The sequence below is a fragment of the Pichia kudriavzevii genome, chromosome 5 (genome assembly GCF_003054445.1).
Source record: "Pichia kudriavzevii chromosome 5, complete sequence".
NCBI lineage: Eukaryota > Fungi > Ascomycota > Pichiomycetes > Pichiales > Pichiaceae > Pichia > Pichia kudriavzevii.
The window spans coordinates 316836-335905 of record NC_042510.1 but is presented as its reverse complement, the minus strand read 5'-3'; the positions used below and the strand labels follow the sequence as shown (position 1 = coordinate 335905).

The window sequence follows — 19070 nt, the reverse complement described above, 5'->3', positions numbered from 1 at the left end:
TGCATTTTGTTCCAACAGAATCAGCGTCGTTTGAATACTTCAGACGCTAGTTCATCAGTAATCCTTGTACCTACCAGTTTTCCTATGCTCCTCATCGTATTTACGATAAATCATCACTTTACTTGTCGGAGTATTTGGATTTAATTCACCGTTAACAAACGGATGTATTCCAGGCACATGCGCAACACCGCAATATGAGCACCACTCTAATGCAGGCGGATAATATTTGTGCGGTATCGGATTAGTGAAAACGTTACCGTTTCCTCTCGGAAGAAATTGATATTCTCTCCTTCTCCTAGCTCTGTAATTAGATTTGGGAGGTCTAAAATTTTGAGGATGCCTATGTAAGCTATTCTCATAGTATCCCGAGTACTTATCGTTAGAATAGTAACCGGGATAAGTTCTGTAGTGGTTATCCACAGGTCTCTCAAAATGGATTTTTTTAAAGGCCGGTTTGGATATGCCGTTAAAACCATTACTGAATTTTAATTCTGGATAGTTAAAACGCTGCCTAGGAACATGACTGAAATTGGTAGACTCACTCTCCAGGCTTGATTTTATCCATTCGATATTCTTCGCTTTGTCTGTACTTTTATTACCTTGTACTGCTACTGATTTCTTGACAGCTGTTATTGGCAATTCGCCGTTTTGTTGCTCCGTGATTTTATTGGTGATGGGAAGATTTTCTCTTGCAAATTTTGGTTCATTTTTTAGCTGTATGTCCGAATTCTTTTTATAATCTTTTCGGCATATTGGCCCTTCTTCTTTTTCTCTTTCTGTTTGTTTCAAGATCTTTCCAAGATTATTTTGGTGTTTCTCCTTTGATTCTTTGTTACATGCTTCTTGGATTTCATTTTTCAGTTCGTGTATCTCTGAGTTAACTTGTTCAGGTTCTTCATCATCAGACTTAAGTACAATGAGCTCCCCTTGTTTTTGTTCAGTTTTTCGCTTTTCGTTTTTTTCCTCACTTGACCAGTTTCCTTCTTTTAGTTTAATTTTCGGCTCTAGTTCTGAATGCTCAATTTTCCTGTTTATTAGATTCGTATGTTCTAGATTTGTCTCCTTATTTTCGCCTTCTCCATTCTCAAATGCAGTCTCATCCTTTCGTTTTTTAACGGTTAGACAACCTGATTCTGGCACATCAACTCTACGTCTTTTGTTGCTCTCTCTGAATCCAGTGACTCCTTCGAGGTCAAACTGTAAAAGTAGCCATTGGATTTTGCAGTCAAAATCAACATCAGCAATGGACTCGACCAGTTCTATGTGGCCGCCGTCTTTAAACGAGCTTCGGAATTTACTGACACAATCTATTACCCTTTCATAATTGATTTCCCTGTTCTGATAATTATTCAATTCATCGAGTATCGTGGATATAAATTCGTATTTCTCTTCTAGTTTCAAACACATGGAAACTTTTCTAGCCCATGATAATAATGCTAATAAATCGGTTCTTTTTGCACATTCTTTCCAAGAAAACATGTGTGCGAATAACGACTTTCCAACCACTTCTTCAGGGTCGTCGTCGCTGTTATTGATGCCATTCAATAATTCTGCTACCTCATTTCCATCCAGTACCCCTTCCATAAAGGCTATTGCCGGAGAGACATCTATTCCCTTGATATAGATGTATCGGGTAATAAAAATCACAATTGTCAAAGAAACTGTCATAAGATTGACATCTTCTGAGAACCCAATTAGGCGCAAAATCTTAGAAGTGAAATTCTGTTTGTGCATATATTTACTGGTGTTCATCAATGCAGAAAACCCCGTGTGTCTTAATAATGGAGACAACGTTATTTCTACATAGTCCATCAGTTGTTTTGTAATAAATAGATTTGTCACTCTCTTCCCTTTGATCCTTAAATCAAGGTAGTTTGGCTTTAAGCCTACGGGGCAAACTTGGTCAAAGTCATCTACACGTAGCATCTTGGAAGCAATATACTTAAATACTGCACTGACAGGCGCTTCGTTGATAAATGCAACCAGATGGTCAAAGTAGTTTTTTACTAATACTCTATGTGACGTTCGATTTCCCATTGCATTGCGCTTATTGTCATTCCAATCTTCAGGTGAAATGGTGTTTCTACTTCTTTTGCCAGTATAAATAAGGTCAGGTCTCGATTTATCGATTGTTTTAATCATTATACTAATCCAACTTTTATGACTCGCCTTGATAATATTGAGAGCATTCTCAGCTTCTTGATTGACTCTCTCGTCGTGAGGCAAGGTGCTCTTTTTCACTTGATCTTCAAAATTATCAGGTTGGTTACCGCTACCTTTCAATACTCGCCTCTCATCGCCCATATTGATCAATCTTGGTTGTGATATTGGCGGCGGAGAAAGCGGAGGCGGTAGTGGTGGTAAGTTCTTGGAGTTTTCATAATTCCCATTGTTAGTACAATCAAGTCCAATGTTGGGACTTCGGTTTGTTTCGTTCTGTACGCTTAGCATTTTACTTCTTTTTTGTGTGATAAAATGAGGGGTTTCTTGGATTTTAAATCAAACTGGAAACACAAATGAATTTCCTACTTACTTCCCTACTATCAAATGTTAATAGTGCCCCCTTCTCCTTGTGGTATATGAAGGCAAATATTCAGAAAACCCCGCGAGAAGTAAGAAAGAGGGTGCCCCTTTTATAGTGATAAAATGCTCAGCATCCTTTTTACCCTAACAAGATTGTCTCACTTTTCCAAGCTTAGCGCCAGTACCGGGGAGAAAATATAATATATAAAATAACGATGGTTTTCTACAGCAAAAATAGAAAATAAGATTAAAACTGAAAACTGAAAACTGAAAACTGAAAACTGAAAACTGAAAACTGAAAACTGAAAACTGAAAACTGAAAACTGAAAACTGAAAACAGGCAATTGGCAACTGGCAACTGGCAACTGGCAATTGACAACAGGCAACTGAAAACAAAAACAACTGAAACGCGAAATTGGGTTTCCTTTAAATGAAACCCGGAATGAGACTGTATTCCTAGCTATTAAAAAGGAGCTGTGTATTATTATGAATGCTACAGGAAAGACGAGTTTAGCCAAGAGGGAGGATACCTTACACCAAACGCTAAAAATGTCCGCCGATGTTGGGCATTGCAAGCACACGTCTGATGAATCATTTCCAGCAAAGCAAAACATAGCACGTACATCTGACCAAGTTAATCGAATCAAAGAGGTGCTTGGATTATTCCCATCAAGACCATCTCTTGCATCCTCGGTTTTGTCAGCATATCATGTCAAAAAGTTATCTGGAAAGGTACCTTTTTGTAGAACTTTGCTATGGAAGACTTCATTGCTTCACATTGATATAACTCACATGAAAAATGGCAATTCTGTAATGCCTTTTTTCGACATGACCAATTTGAAAGGTCAGCGTGAATTATATGAAACCTTGGTTACTAATATTGGCATTCCTTGGCATCTCTTACCGAAAGATTCGTTGTATTACAGGGAAATTAAAGATGATGTGTTTGGTGGTAACGATGTCGAAGAGGATCTCTGTAATCTAAAATTAGATGGCCAGAGTACCGTTCACATGCGAAAAACAAAATTAAAATCTCAACCAGTTCCTTCAGACGAAGATCCTCTTAGAAAGCCATCTTTGGAAAGTTTTGAAGATAAGGAGGAGTCGGACGTCAATATCCTACAAATTATAATCAGTGATGTTGAAAGATTATTTCCTGAACATCCCCATATGTTCATCGAGGATACAAAAAATAAAAAAATGATTATTGAAATCCTATACCGGTATACAAAGTGGAGTAACCATCTGAGGGAATCTAAAGGAGATAAAAAAATTGGATATGTCCAAGGTATGCATGAGTTATGTGGTATTATTCACGCTGTTTTGAAAGTTGAGCTCCTTACAGAAAATGAGAAGGTAGGTAATACAGATGCAACTATCAAAAACTATGATTTGAGCGTTGAGCGAGAGGACACGCATGTTTCAGAGGGGAAACTCGAAAATGAGGCTACAACGAACAGTTTTGAGTCTAAGTTGGAAGAACAAATCAAATACTTTCTTAGTGAAAAGTATTTTGCTCATGATGTCTTTGCAATGTTCAAAGAATTGACTCTACCGTTGTTGGACAAGTACTTCACCTCATCTGGAATTGTTAGAGAGAGCATATTTTTTGATTTAAAGCTACATCATCTGGATTTAGGATCCGCCAACCGGCCTGGTTTGGCCACTTCTTTACGTGAATCCCATATAGAATCACAATTATGGTTAACGAGATGGTTCAGAATGCTTCTAACACGAGAAGTTGGGCTTGCATACGCCGTTAGAATTTGGGATGGTTTGATTGCGTACTCCTGTGCCGGAGCACAGGCAAACACCACCGAAAATGAAAACGATGTGTCCACGTTGATTCCCTACATTGTAATTCTATTGATTTTAAGGGTGCGTTCGGTTTTGCTGTCTTCAATGGTCCCTAGCTTGAAGGAGATTTTGGAGGCATATGGAGAGGAGAAAGAACCTCTATCAGTACTCCTTCATTACCCCTTCGATGATCAGGAAATTCAATCCCCTAGGTCTGCTTCGCCAGATCCTGATGACGAAAATGTGGACAGTAGTATTACTTCATATCGTTTATCAAAGGACATCAGGTACTCCAAAAGCTACAAGGAGCTGAAAAGAATGCTTAAAATCCCCAAAATGCCCTCATCAGTAACTTTGCTCTCGGACGCTATACTTCTTTGTGGGAAAACAGATGCAGAGTTAAATGAAATGGGGCCATTGCTAACTAAAAAGTACGCTAGAGATGATGTTTATGATGTTTTGAAACTTGTTGAAAAAGACAAGTTATCATCAGCATCTTTTTTTGATGGAGTGCTGAAAAGAACTAAATCTTGGAAAATTGCGCCTTCATCATCATCGTCGGGACATTCGGCAGTTTCATCTTCTGCTTCAAATGGGGTTGATTCAAATAGAACAAGGTTGGAAACAAGATTACAACAACGTGTACATGATCGATTGAGGAATTGATCGGTTCATTCATTATAAAATATATGCATTTATAATTGGTATAAAAACCCTAAAATACTAACAAAACAGTCACAAATACTAAGCCAACGCTTAATTTAATACTACTTAGACACTGATAACTTTTCGAGTTTTGCTTTCAGATTCTTTTCGTTTTCAGAAATCCAGTTCAAAGACTCCATATGGTTGTTGAGTAACTTAAGAATATCGTTAAGAGTCTGTTCTCCATCTTCTGGGGCTTCTGAACTAAGTAAGGATTTATTGAAATTATCACTAACTTCATTAACTTCACCAACGAGAGAGGAAAAATTAGCACCTAATGAATCTAGCCTACTTTCCAACATTTCTGCTAATTTGTAAGCCTTTTCTCTTGACTCATCGTTAGTCTCCTTATTATTAATGTTAGATAAAGAATTCCCTGGAACTGCAGCAGATTTTTCTATGGAAGCTAATAACTTGTCTGATTGTTTCTCATAAGAGGTAAGTAGGCGATCTAATTCATCTTGCTGCTTTTCGATGTAAGCAAGAGTTTGATCTATTTTCTCTTGCTTTTGTTCACATTGAATGGTGTCGTTGTATAACTTAGAAACAGCATCGGATGATTTGACAAGAGTTCTATCCCACTCATTTATTTTTTCACTGTATGATTCAAAAGTTTTTGATGATAAAGACAGTTGGTTTGTCCATTTTGTAATTAAATCTTCCATATTTTTGTTCATTATAGATAGAGGTTGCGGTTTAAAGTCCTCTAATTTAACAGGTGCTTTATCAGTACCGGTGGTTGATGTTTCAAACGTAACTTTCTTTTCGTTGCTTTTAGTCACGTCCGTTAATTTAGTTTCGTCCTTCTTCTCCGCTGGCTTTGCACCAAATGAAAATCCACCGCTAGCTGGTTTGGCTTCATCCTTCTTCTCCGCTGGCTTTGCACCAAATGAAAATCCACCGCTAGCTGGTTTGGCTTCGTCCTTCTTCTCCGCTGGCTTTGCACCAAATGAAAATCCACCGCTAGCTGGTTTGGCTTCGTCCTTCTTCTCCGCTGGCTTTGCACCAAATGAAAATCCACCACTAGCTGGTTTAGCTTCGTCCTTCTTTTCCGCTGGCTTTGCACCAAATGAAAATCCACCAATAGCTGGTTTAGGTTCTGTACTTACTGAATTTGATGTTGGTGTTGACGTAGAACCAAATGAAAATGCTTTAGATCCAGATGGGTCTGTAGGCTTGCCTCCAAATGAAAATCCCCCTGTAGATGCTTTAGAATCATTAGTTAATGAAGTCGTTTCAGAAGGCTTAGCTGCTGCTGCTAAATTAAAAGACGGCACAGTTGATCCACTGGACGGTTGTGCCGTAGATGACGTAGCCGACGCACCTCCAAATAATCCCCCTACTGGTTTATTGGTTTCTGATGGCTTGGTACTGCCTGTTCCAAATGAAAATCCTGATGACGCAGCCGTTGTTGGATTTGCTGCTGAGGATGAAGTGGAAGACGCTGGGTTCGTTCCCAAGGAAAAACTAGGTTTGTTTTCAGCTATTCCTGTATTTGATGCTGTTCCACCAAATAGTGTCGATTTATTTGTTGAGGAAGTCGTATTTAAAGGTAATGTGTTGTTACTAGACCCAAATGAGAATGCAGGTTTTGAATCACCTGAAACATTCGCAGACCCAACTTGCGTTCCTTGTTTACCTTGTGTGGTTGAGCCCAAGCTACCAAAACTTCCAAACGAAGGTGTAGTTGTTGAGGCACCAGATTGCGTCTTCCCAAACGAGAAGGATGTTGGAGCTGCTGAGGAACCGGAAGTTGAAGAGGCGGAACCAAAATTAAAGCCTGACGCTGGGTTTACTGGGTTGTTAGTAGCATTTGCATTTCCAAACCCACCAAATTTAGGTGTTGAAGAAGGATTCGTGCTGTTTGCATTGTTGCTTGACCCAAAGTTGAAAGGGGAACTGTTATTACCTGAGTTTGCTGTGTTGTTTGCACCTCCAAAGTTAAATGCTAAACATATTTTCAGAAAAAAATGTTAGTACTTATATTCAAGTTATTAGATAGGCCTAAAGTAAATATGACACACATACACATTTTATAGCTGCAATCCCTTGGAAAGTATTTGGTACTATTTTATATGAAAGCTTTCAGATTTTAGTTGAACACAATTAACTGCAAGACACAAGTGGCGGATTCATGTTGAAACGTCAGAATATGTTTACAAAAGAAAATTTCGTCGCACTCCATTTTGGACTGCCATCTACTAGCAAGGAAATTCAGTGTCGGTGAGTAGTTACAGAACGGTGGGGTAAATTTCTGGTGCGTAAAAAGATTCAAGTTGAGTTTTAAGCATCTCTTAAATGGTTGCTTGTTGAACCGTTGTGCTTGTATATGGAGAACACTTTTCCCTATGACAGACCAGAGAAGTCTGGATCTAATTATTCGTTTTTGTCGTCGACGAATCTGATTTATCGAGAACAATTACCTCCTCACTACAGCTTGCCAACATTGGTGCCTCGCTATTCTCCAGAATTGAGAGGACTAAACAACATAGATAATGAAGAACAGATCCCCGATATAAACTTTCGAGACGCATTTCCGAAGTTTGATATTGATCTTTCTCAGTACTATCCAATTGATACGGGGGAGAAGAATCAAAAATTGAGGAAAACATACTCTGAAAATGAATTATCTAAATACGACTCTAAGAATGGTAGAAGAAAATCGATGAACGCTAATTTAGAAGGTTCTTTGGTATCCTGTGGGGAAGATAAAGACTTGACATTCAAAGTACCCAGAAATATCATAAAATTAAACAAGGAAGGAATCTTTGATGAGTATATTCCAAACTTTGCGGATTTTAATTTGGGTAAATTTGGCATATATGAGAATGCAATCTCGGGCGAGGACAATGAGTGGGACATTAATCAGTTTAGTATTGAAAAACAGGACAATGGCCTTGTGCAGAAGCACGATCTAATTTCTGAAGATGGGTCTGAACTAAGCCAGCAAGTTACTGGATCTTTTAGAGAAGTAATTCATAATGGCGACGCCTCTACTACCGAGTTTGTAACACACAGAACCAAACCTATTGAAATCGGCCACATCAAGCCCGATAATGAAACTGAGTACTTTGAGGTCACAGAAGAATTCTTCCATAGAGCAGCTTCACCTGAGAGAGAAAGTGATCGCTTTGTAATTTCGAGTATACCCAAACATTTCCAAAGTTTGTCATTCAGCTATAGGAAACAGATGCTATTTGACTTATTACCCGAGAATCTAAAGAACGATGTAGACTATCGCAACCATATTACCAAAATTTTGAGGAAGAATTCGTGTACTTCATTGTCAAACAGTTCTATCTCTTCCATGTTTACACCAAGTAAAGCCTATCCGAACCAGATAGAACCAAACACAAACGAAATGGGTTCAATATTAATGGATAACTGGAAAGTTGGAAGAGTCATTAATAGAGGGAGGTTTGGCATTGTAAGAGAGTGTTTTAACATTAATGATGGTAAAGACATCAAGGCAGTTAAGGTGATACCCATTCAAAAAAATGTGAAACTGTTGAGAAAGTTTCAGTCTGAAGTGATTATTTGGTCTAGACTTCACCATCCCAGCTGTGTTCCATTGTTGGATCTTAAATTCACTTCAAATAATTTGTTTCTCCTGATGCCTCTATATGATGAAGGTTCTTTATTTGATAAGGTTAAGGATTGGGAGAATCGTTCCATTTGTGTTAATGAACGGTTTTCAGTGACTATTTCCTACTTAAGAGGAATTACGGAATCTCTAAAGTTTATTCACAGTGTAGGGATTCATCATGGTGATATAAAACTAGAAAATTACGTATTGCATAAAGGTGTCCCAAAATTATGTGACTTTGGAATGGCCAATTACGACTTAAATTATTCTCCGGACTTTTCCATTCCAGTACATTTAGGTGAAAAAATTCATACTGAAATCAAGCGTGTGGTAGACTCGTTTTCAGCAGAAAACCTGTCCAAGATAATTTTAAGTAGTGCCTCGACAGATACTTTAACTAACTTGAGACGGGATCGCAGCTTCAACCCCAGCTCAAGTGATCACTATCTCGAAATTGGCAATAGAGTTCGAATCACATCAAGTGAAAATCTGTATGGACAGGAGAGTAACATTGGTTCCTTGCCTTATGCTGCTCCGGAGCTTCTTCAACCATGTCCTATAGCTTCGGATCGGAAGGCAGATATTTGGGCATTCGGAATTATGAGTTTTGCGCTGGTGACTTTAAAGCTACCCTTCTGGCATGTTTACGAGCCTAGGTTGAAACTCAAAATCTTGGATGGCAATTGGGAATCTGAAGAATGGAAAAGCCTTATTTTAGCTTTTCCAGAGCTAATAGGTATCGATGGGTTAATTAGAAGGTGTTTGGTGGATCGTGAAACAAGATGCGATATTAATGATATACTAGATATCCTTAGTATTCTGTGAAGTCTATAAATTTGTAAAACTAGTATGTACTTTTACCTACGGAATGATGATGAAAAGAAAAAACTACATAATGCCGCCATCCAAACCATTTTGACCTGTTATGTCGGTCTCGGATAGTAGCTTTATATGGTGCATATTTACTTCATCGAGTACTCTATTATCTTTGTATTTCTCTAAGTCGTGGGATGTTATTTCGTTGAGCTCTTCCTTATTAAGTTCGTTGGATTCTAAACAAGAATCTCTTAATTTTGGGTCCTTGAAATTGTTAAGAGTGGAGTTAGATGTTTTGGAACTGTAAAAATTCAACAAAGAGCTCAAAACTGATTCCTTTCTGGGTGTTGTCTTATTCGAATGCGTTTTCCATGCATCAGAACCGTTAAACTCTCCAGTTTCAATAACGATACCTTCTAATACCCTTTTCTTTATAACTCGCTCCCATATAGCTTCTTCTACAGTGGCCCGAGTAGCCAACCTGTAAACAATACATGGATTTTTTTGCCCTATTCTGTGGACTCTTGCTATAGCCTGTATATCTACCATTGGATTCAAGTCGGAGTCATACAATATTACGGTTGTTGCAGCAGTCAAGTTTAAGCCTAAGTTTGCAGCTCTTGTAGATAACAAAAACACTTTATGCTCTGGATCATTAGTAAATGTCTCGACAGCCTCGTCTCTCTCCAATTTAGAGGATGATCCAGTTATGGTACAAGTTTTCACAGGAAACACCGATGACTTACCGTGTTTACTGTTTGGATGCTCCTCGAAATATGCTCTCAGTAAATCTATCGTGCTTTTGAATTGACTAAACAACAAGATTTTCTGATTAGGATTATCTTTCAATAATCGAGGGATTAATGAATCAAGTGATTGTAATTTCGATGTGTTCAAAATCAGGTCATAGTTTAATTTAGTATCGTCATTCCAAGGAAAAAAGTAATGGTAAGGAGAATCACATAGTTGTCTTAACTGCATTAGAGGATTGGAAATACGTTTTACTCTTAGCTGTGACTGTACAAAATCGTAGTGCTCCGATAAAGATGCGGCTGTAGGAGCGTCCCAATAGAAATCAGTTTTCTCATCTTTCCTGTAACCTAAATAACTATCTGCATACTTTAGCAATTTAGGAAAATTATATTTGATGTACAGCGGGAAGAATGTTTCTAGTAAAATGCCACGAAAATTAACCTGCGAATCTAATAGTTGAGAATATAGTGTTGACTGAAGTGGTGATAAAGAGGAGTATATTATGTATTCTCTCTTCGGAGGTAGCCTCAACACATCTTTTTTCAATCGTCTCAAGATAAAGGGCTTCAATATAGTATGGAGGTTATCGACTAATGCTTTCCTGATTTCCATTGATACTAATGAACTGAAAGCCTCTTTGGATTCTCTGTCACTTGGATTTGACTCGTTGGCTAGATTCTCAAATTCAGAAAAATTGAAATAACTTTGAAATGTAGCAAAATCATGAAAAACGTCTGGTAGAATAAAATTCAGCAAAGACCAAAGCTCGGCAAGATTGTTTTGTAGGGGGGTGCCTGTCAACAAGAGTCTATTTGAAACATTCAAAGATTTTAATTTTGAGAATAGCATGCAGTTTGCATTCTTTAGTCTATGACCTTCATCAACAACGAGATAAGACCACGAAATATTTTTCAGATAAGGAAAATCAATTAATGAAATTTCGTAGGATGTTACAACAACATTGAATTTTCTTAATGATTTTCTTCTTAATTTTTGTCTATGGTCCTTAGACCCCACATAGGAAACATAAGAGAGCTTGGGAGCAAAACTTGATAACTCCGAGCACCAATTCGATACAACACTCAAAGGCGATACAATGAGAAACGGTCCTTGTATTCCTTGTTCTAACAAAAAACACAAGAGTGATATCGTTTGAACAGTTTTACCTAAACCCATCTCATCAGCTAAAATCCCATTGAGGCCATTCTCGTACATGGAAATAAGCCAGTTCATACCATGTATCTGGTGCTCCTTAAGCGTTACTCCAACTAGCGACTTTGGCTGACCATAAGTATCTAATACTTTGGTGTTTGTCTCAAGATTATCTGTGGTTTTCTGTTTCTTTTTCAACGGTTCCTTAGTATCATCATCATCATTATCATCGGCATTTTTGCCAGCTGTCTGCTGAACTAGTGAAGAGGAAATGATCTGTGAAAACGCTTTAGATTGGTCTATCAACACTTGTAATTTCTTTAACTTTGATTTATCGAATTTTTCAACTTTAGATGCTGAAGATTCACTATAACCTTCAGTTTTGTTATCCGAGTATTCCTTAGAAAGAAGTGATGCCAAGGAAATATCTTCACCTTCTATATCCTCCATTTCCACTGTATATTGAGAAACCTATACATGTAAGTGTCGTCCTCTCTCCTCTTTTCCTTATGTCTATTCGTTGAATAATTACGTCCTCTAGTTCACCTGTTCATATATCTTTATAATAACGCGTCACGATCACACCCAAAGACGCTACGTCGATCGACGCCGTTATACGCGAAACTTTGAAAATAAGAAGAAAACGCTTTCGCGCCTTGAACTGTTTTTTTTTTCTCTCTCTCTTCGTCAACCAATTTCAGATATATAGAAATCGCTCATCATTTCGGGGGGGGGCCAACTACCAGGTACGTTCAAACAAAGTTTCGTTGTTACTGTGCACCATTCTCCAACGTCAAAAAGGACAAAGTATATAGCTGGAAATAGCACGTTATTTTTCACGCAAAGGAATCAATATGTCAGTTGCTCCAGAAACGTCGACAGCAGAAAAAAATCAGGCATCTGTAGAAAACACACAAGCAGATCTGTACGCTCAAGCAAACATTTATCTTGCTAAGCAGACAAAACCAGTGATAATTCCATCATTTGCCAAATGGTTTGATATGAATGGAATTCACCAAATAGAGAAGAATTCTTTACCTGATTTCTTTTCGTCTCAATCTAATTCCAAGTACAAGAATGCAGAAATTTACAAGAATGTTAGGGATTTCATCATTAATGCTTATAGGTTGAATCCAATTGAATACTTAACGCTCACTGCCATCAGAAGAAATATTGCCATGGACGTAGGCTCACTTATGAGAATCTATGGATTTCTATCTAAATGGGGTTTGATTAATTACCAAATTGATCCTAAAACTAAGAGTTTCACTATGGGTCCTCAGTTTACTGGACACTTTCAAATCACTTTAGACAAACCAAATGGGTTTGCCTTACAAATGAATGAACGTGCAGTTAGTGCGGAAGGAGACAATGGCAGTGCTGATGGGGATAATGTTAGCACGCATAATGTCAATGATGTAAACGGTGAAGGTAAATCTGTGGTCACAGCAGTGATGAATGAAGATGAGCCAGCCACTAAAAAACAAAAGATTTCAAACAGTGTTACACCTGATGTTAAGTTAAACTTACAATTGAGAAAAAATGTTTATGATTCCGCAAGCGATGCATTTGTTTTACAAGATACTAATAACAATTCAAATAATGCCAAACAGGTCAAAAGAGTCTATTGTTCAATCACTGGTAATGACATTACGGAAACTAAATACCACAATTTAAAGAATAAATCAAATATTTCACAGGAGTGTTTTGAGAATTCCCAATTTGAAGATTTCTTTAAAAGCACAGATTATGTTAAACTGGACAAAACTGTCTTAAATAATACCAATAAACCATGGAGTAACAATGAGGTATTACTTTTGCTTGAAGGTATTGAGATGTTTGGTGATGATTGGAATTCAATTTCCGGGCATGTTGGTTCAAGACCTAAAGATCAGTGTATCTCGAAATTCATCCAATTACCAATTGAGGATGCCTATTTGTTCAAGCATATCTCCAAATCTTCTTATGTCGAATACTTGAAAAAATTAAAAGAAAATAAAACCATTGATTTGTCGTCCATATTAGAGAAGCTAGCAACGGGCAACAATTTATCCATTACATCAACCACTACAACTTCTACTACAACCACCCTTGATTTGCATAATGATAATAGCAACAACAATAAGATTGATGCCACTAATATCCAGAAACATGCTCAATCAGAAATTGCAAACCAAGATAAAATTATAAGTTCTATTCTCAAGTTGTCCTTGCGCAAGTTCGAACTCAAGCTACAGGGATTTATGAATTTGGAATCACGTATAAGTGAACAAGAGAAATTCATTGAGTCTGAAAAGGAAAACCTGATTCTAGATAAAATGAAAGTTAAGAAACAGTGTGTAAGAGTTCGACAAGAACTACAAAAGGCTTCTGAAATTATCCAATCTGTTCAAAACATGGACCCCATTACCCCTGAAAACATCGATTCAGTTGTCGTTGAAGCTCTGGCACACCTTGATCGTGTTGTTGCAGAGATTAAATATGATCCAACTGTTACTACAAACGTGAGCTCCTTGAATGCTGCTGCTCTCGAAAACAATAAAACTGCTGAAGTGTCTACTGAAACTCAGAAAGTCGAAGAGTTTGAAAAACCTATTAGTATTGTCGAGCCTAAACTGTATACTATGTGGAGTGCATGATATAACTCCTTTACACAACTCGAAGCAACTCTCACTTGTGTTTCCAAATTTGTAAAACTGTATATTTGAGAAGCTGTACCATTCCTTTTTTGTTTTTTGTTTTTTGTTTTTTGTTTTTTGTTTTTTGTTTTTTGTTTTTTGTTTTTTGTTTTTTGTTTTTTGTTTTTTGTTTTTTGTTTTTTGTTTTTTGTTTTTGTTTTTTTTTCCTTATTCAAGTGGAATCTGATAAGCTCTGCTGAGAAAAAGAAAAGAGACGACAAGGCAAAAGAAACAACCTGTAGCGGTAACAACTTCCTCATTGGGCAAAACTCGGGGTAATTTCTAATGGCTGATTTTTCGCTAACTTATCAGGGAAAAAAGAGTTTACTTGGAAACATTGACGAGAGAAGGGCCAAGTAGAGAAACTTCAAACCAAACTCAAAGGGCAACCGTTAATGGACAAGACACTCTGACAGACTACCCAATACTTTTATTGCAGCAATGTCACAACAACGACCAAAACCATGGGAGGCCGCCAACGGAAATGCTGCTTCGCCGAACGCAAATAACGATCCTTTACCATTGCATGATTCATTGGTGAGTGATGTAAGGTCGACGCCAGAAGTGCCGCCAAAACCGTCGTCGGTACCTAGTTCAACAAACGAATCTAATACATTAAATGGGAGTGGCGGGTATGGCAATGGTGGTGGGTCAACTTATACATCAACATACGGATCAGGGTACAATAACTATGGGACCAGTTATAGTGGATATGGTGGATATGGTGGAATCGGTGGATACAGTAGTGGATTAGGTGGATATGGTGGAATGGGTGGATACAGTAGTGGATTAGGTGGATATGGAGGCATGAGTAGGTATGGGATGGGCGGAATGGGTAGCTATGGTGGTTATGGTGGTATGTACGGAATGGGAGGAATGGGAGTGGGCATGAACGGTATTAGTAGCCAGGGTCAAGGACAGGGTGGTATGATGGATGCAACCGCAAGAACTTTCCAAGTTCTTGAAAATGTTGTCTATGCTGTAAGTGCACTTGCTGCTCTACTTGAAAGTACTTACTATGCCACCCATAACAGTTTTTTCACAATACTCGGAGTTGCAGATCAACTGGGTGGTGTAGGAGGTGCCATAAAAAATACAATTTCAGGTGCCGTTGATTCGACAAAACTCATAGGATCGGCGTCTTTTGTTGATGGCACAAGTGGTAGTAATTCTAATAGGGGGCCTCTCGGAATATATGCACTCCTGTCATGGCTTAAACGTTTAATAAAGAAAATACTGGGCTTCTCGTCGAGTCCATCATCAAGAAATGGTTCTCGCAACTTACTTGAGGAATTTACAAACTGGAGAAGTGGAATCCAGGCAGGATCCACTAATCCACAAAATAATGGAAAAAATAAACTAAGCTTGAAACCACTGTTTGCATTTCTGATTGCCTTGGTTGGTATGCCAGTTTTGATGTCTAAATTTGTTCGATACATTGAAAGACACCAGAGGGAGAAAATAAAAGGAGCTGGTATCAATTTCAATGGAAACAGCAGCCAGAAAAATGCGGACGTAAATACACCGAATGGAAGGATTGATCCACGATCATTGGAGTTTGCAAGGGCAACTTATGATTACATTCCTGAACGTGAGGATGAGCAGGCGGGGGGTTGGAAAGAGTTGAAACTTTCACGTGGTGATTTGGTGGCAATTATCAGTAAAGTTGACGGTTGGAGCCACTGCAGATCTCGGGATGGACGTGTTGGGTTTGTTCCTACTAATTATCTTGAAATAATCAAACGTCCCGAAAGGGGTAAACCTGTTACCAAGGAAAAAAATGACGCCAAAACGGAGCAGCTGGTCAAGTAAAGTTACTCACAAGTCAATGTTCTGTGCCAAATCAATTACTTCTTTATATCCTGCGTGATGAAATTCTTTGAGGGTGTAAATACAGTTTTATTGAAGTACATAGCGTTCATAATGAAACTAGTTTGAAGTCTCCAACGACATGATACACATCGGGTGCAAAAGTCTTGACTTTCTCTAGCCATATAGGTTCGACTCTTTTTTCTTCTGAAAGCCCTTGTAATTTAGCAGATGCATTTTGTAAGAAGTTGTCCAAATCTAAAATACCAATGTTTTCATGAACATGAATCCAAGTAGTTTCTGCACCGTATAAATCCAATAACTGGCAAGAATATGGCCATGATGGTTTGGATGTCGGCAATAAACCAAGATTCACATGAGATATACTTAAGTCAAACCTGACTGAACTAGTTGCTTGCAACTTCAGCTCTCTAAACCTTTCAAGGCAATATTCGTTGCTTTCCACAAATATGACACATCTAGCTCCATTAACCTGTTTCAAATCTACTTTCTCATTTTTTTTTACTATGTACACATTCCCAAAATTATTTTTGGTCACACCTCTTGATAAACCTTCGACCGAATACGGATTAATCTCCCAACAATACAATCGTCTAGCACCCCTTTTCAAATAGGACAAAGTGAAATATCCTATTCCTGCATACATATCAACAACATCGTGGTTGTGATCGATATCCTCGTAAGACGTCAAAATCCTAGCTTTCTCTTTGATATTTCCACGTGAAAACATTGTGTAAGTCGGCATCCAAGTCTGGTAAATACCGTTTTGGACAACATGACACCAAAAGTTGTTAAAATCACCATATAGTGTAGTCAACTGAGTTGGTGAGCGGATTACGTTGTCAGATTCAGGTATAGGCTTGTTTATAGCTAGATGTGTTAGTGCATTTGTGTTGGTCGAATAAAACTCTAGAATCAATCTAAAGATCTGATTTCTCTGTGGCAAGGAAAGGTTTGCTAGAAACTTGTTCCATACTTCTGAATCCAACGTGTTCACCGGCAACAATAATAAAGGGGGGTATATTGAGTACCGTCTAGGTAGATCTACTAGAAGTTGGGATACTAGCACCTCATCACCGACTCCTAGCGATGTAAAGAGACCTCTCATAGCCACAGCTAAACTTGTTCCAATAGTTTTTTCATGTCCATTTACTTCCTCCGATTTCTCTATGCAGACCTTGATGTCAGGAAAAACCTTAATCAAAAATCTTTTGAAAGATTCAACCTCCCCGGTTTTATTGTCATCGAGTAAAACCGGAATTGCGTAATTGCTAGGTCCAAGTTTTGTAATTTTGAGCTTGTGATTGAAAACCCCTTCCTTTTCCAGCAATGTCTTCAATGGTTTAACATGTCTTCCATTGTCCACTCGAACATAGTAAGCGGTCATTCTTGTGAATGTTACTGCCCCTTTTCATATCCCGTAAGCTCAGTAGGTATTTCACCAAATATGGAAATTTTTTCTCTCAACCAGTCGCAGAAAATAGGTAGAACAAACAAAATCTCTCGCAATCAACAAAATCAGCAAATCCAGAAATCAGAAGTAAAAAAACTTTGTCAATATACCATCTTTCCGAACATTGTTGACATTTACTATTAGTGGAGTACAAGCCCAATTTGAAGATTTTATTTTAGCAACAACAGTTATCGACTTCTCAACTGCCCAGAAGCTCTTATGATGCTGCATTCGCAAGAAGATCCCCAATATCAGACACAGATACAATCGCAAGCTGAAGCACAGATTCGTCTCCAGCAAATGCACCACTTCCAACAAGTTCAGCAAATGCAGCAATTACAGCAAATTCAACAGTATCAGCAGTATCAGCAGATACAACAACTTCAGCAAATACAACAGGTGCATCAATACCAACAACTGCCTCCGTTTCCGCATAACTTACACCATGATCCACATCCTCAGAATATGACTTTACCGTACCAAGCCTACCAAACATTAGAGATACAACAGCGGGAGCAGGCACACCTAATCCAAGCTCAAGCACATGCTCAGCAGCAGGCACAAGCTCAAGTTCATGCTCAGGCACAACAAGCATATGCTTACCAACAGCAGCAGCAGCAGCAGCAGCAGCAACAACAACAGCTTGAACAACAGGAGCCTCAAATACAGCCTCAATATCAGTATCAAGCGGGATCACACTCTCAACAAAACGGAAATACTGAGCAGCCCCTTACAAAGAGAGCTCGTCGGAGAATTCAAATGCAAACCAAGTTGTCAAAATTAGAGCAACAATTTCTAGCCGATAAAGATGTTCATTATCGTGACTATTTGATTCAATTACAATATAATCTCAGTACTCTCTACACAAACGAAAACCCCGAATATCTTGAAAAAATTAGAGACAAAGAGGAATGGAGAGACATGGAACTTGTACGACTAAGACTAGCTGAAGAATATCAGGTCAACTTCATAAATAATTCATTCAAGCAAGAATATGAACAAACGGTTGAAAACACCAAAGCTGTCATTGAGATGGTGAAAACCAAACTACGTGACGGGTTGTTAAATAAAATCAAACAATTAAAGGAAGACAAAGCTTTAATAGACATTGTTACGTCTTCTAAATCGGGTACTGTACATACTTCTACACGATCAAGAAACACATTGAATGATGAGGACGGCAGTTTCGTAAGTATGAACAGTATACGTGGTAACCATGAAGGCGGAGGATACAACACTGAAGACGGTAATAACAATGGTAACACCTCTGGTTTTGAGACTAGCACCAGTAATTTCTTTTTCTCGGGTGAACGTCGTTCAAGAAGAAAGAGAAATCATGATAATGCCCTGCTGCATGATTCTACCGTCACTAACTCTAATGATGACTCTTACGACTCAAGTGCCACAGGTGGACATAGCTCTAGAAAGAAAAATAGAACGAATGGAAATATTTCTTCAGCCAACGAGGACGAGGGTAAGATTTATACCGAAAACCCTATACTCAATGAATTTCTGTACGGCAATAAAGGCAGCATTGGAAGGAAGGAGAAGTTCAGTACTAGGCACACCAACAGGAATTCTCCTTTATGTCCACCGCTAAAACCTGAGGAAATTAACGAGGATTTAAATCTTCTTAGGAGCATAAGAAGAAAATAAGTTTGTATTACCATTTTATTCGAAACTACTTATAACTAATAAACAACCCGACTGAACCTAATAGGAACGGATTTAAATTACTATATCTCATATCTATAACCTGTACAACAAATATCGTTTT

The 19070-nt window shown here is 38.2% G+C and overlaps 9 protein-coding genes across 9 annotated transcripts; 5 read left to right on the top strand and 4 right to left on the bottom strand.

Moving 5' to 3' along the window:
- Window positions 1-54: 54 nt before the first annotated feature.
- On the bottom strand, window positions 55-2451 carry C5L36_0E01650 (uncharacterized protein; the record flags this gene model as incomplete). Its single annotated transcript, XM_029467718.1, has 1 exon — window positions 55-2451. One exon carries the CDS (start codon window positions 2449-2451, stop codon window positions 55-57), a length of 2397 nt encoding a protein of 798 aa, XP_029323578.1.
- A 558-nt stretch (window positions 2452-3009) lies between these two features.
- C5L36_0E01640 (uncharacterized protein) lies at window positions 3010-4986 on the top strand (the record flags this gene model as incomplete). The annotated part of the gene is made up of 1 exon (XM_029467717.1): window positions 3010-4986. One exon carries the CDS (start codon window positions 3010-3012, stop codon window positions 4984-4986), a length of 1977 nt encoding a protein of 658 aa, XP_029323577.1.
- Window positions 4987-5087: 101 nt separating this feature from the next.
- On the bottom strand, window positions 5088-7057 carry C5L36_0E01630 (uncharacterized protein; the record flags this gene model as incomplete). The annotated part of the gene is made up of 2 exons (XM_029467716.1): window positions 5088-6973; window positions 7054-7057. 2 exons carry the CDS (start codon window positions 7055-7057, stop codon window positions 5088-5090), a joined length of 1890 nt encoding a protein of 629 aa, XP_029323576.1.
- Window positions 7058-7354: 297 nt separating this feature from the next.
- On the top strand, window positions 7355-9436 carry C5L36_0E01620 (uncharacterized protein; the record flags this gene model as incomplete). The annotated part of the gene is made up of 1 exon (XM_029467715.1): window positions 7355-9436. One exon carries the CDS (start codon window positions 7355-7357, stop codon window positions 9434-9436), a length of 2082 nt encoding a protein of 693 aa, XP_029323575.1.
- Window positions 9437-9499: 63 nt separating this feature from the next.
- Window positions 9500-11782, bottom strand: C5L36_0E01610 (uncharacterized protein; the record flags this gene model as incomplete). Its single annotated transcript, XM_029467714.1, has 1 exon — window positions 9500-11782. The coding sequence occupies one exon, from the start codon at window positions 11780-11782 to the stop codon at window positions 9500-9502; it is 2283 nt and encodes a 760-aa protein (XP_029323574.1).
- A 404-nt stretch (window positions 11783-12186) lies between these two features.
- C5L36_0E01600 (uncharacterized protein) lies at window positions 12187-13971 on the top strand (the record flags this gene model as incomplete). The annotated part of the gene is made up of 1 exon (XM_029467713.1): window positions 12187-13971. One exon carries the CDS (start codon window positions 12187-12189, stop codon window positions 13969-13971), a length of 1785 nt encoding a protein of 594 aa, XP_029323573.1.
- A 480-nt stretch (window positions 13972-14451) lies between these two features.
- On the top strand, window positions 14452-15822 carry C5L36_0E01590 (uncharacterized protein; the record flags this gene model as incomplete). Its single annotated transcript, XM_029467712.1, has 1 exon — window positions 14452-15822. One exon carries the CDS (start codon window positions 14452-14454, stop codon window positions 15820-15822), a length of 1371 nt encoding a protein of 456 aa, XP_029323572.1.
- Window positions 15823-15928: 106 nt separating this feature from the next.
- Window positions 15929-17227, bottom strand: C5L36_0E01580 (uncharacterized protein; the record flags this gene model as incomplete). The annotated part of the gene is made up of 1 exon (XM_029467711.1): window positions 15929-17227. One exon carries the CDS (start codon window positions 17225-17227, stop codon window positions 15929-15931), a length of 1299 nt encoding a protein of 432 aa, XP_029323571.1.
- A 285-nt stretch (window positions 17228-17512) lies between these two features.
- On the top strand, window positions 17513-18949 carry C5L36_0E01570 (uncharacterized protein; the record flags this gene model as incomplete). Its single annotated transcript, XM_029467710.1, has 1 exon — window positions 17513-18949. One exon carries the CDS (start codon window positions 17513-17515, stop codon window positions 18947-18949), a length of 1437 nt encoding a protein of 478 aa, XP_029323570.1.
- Between the last annotated feature and the right edge of the window lie 121 nt (window positions 18950-19070).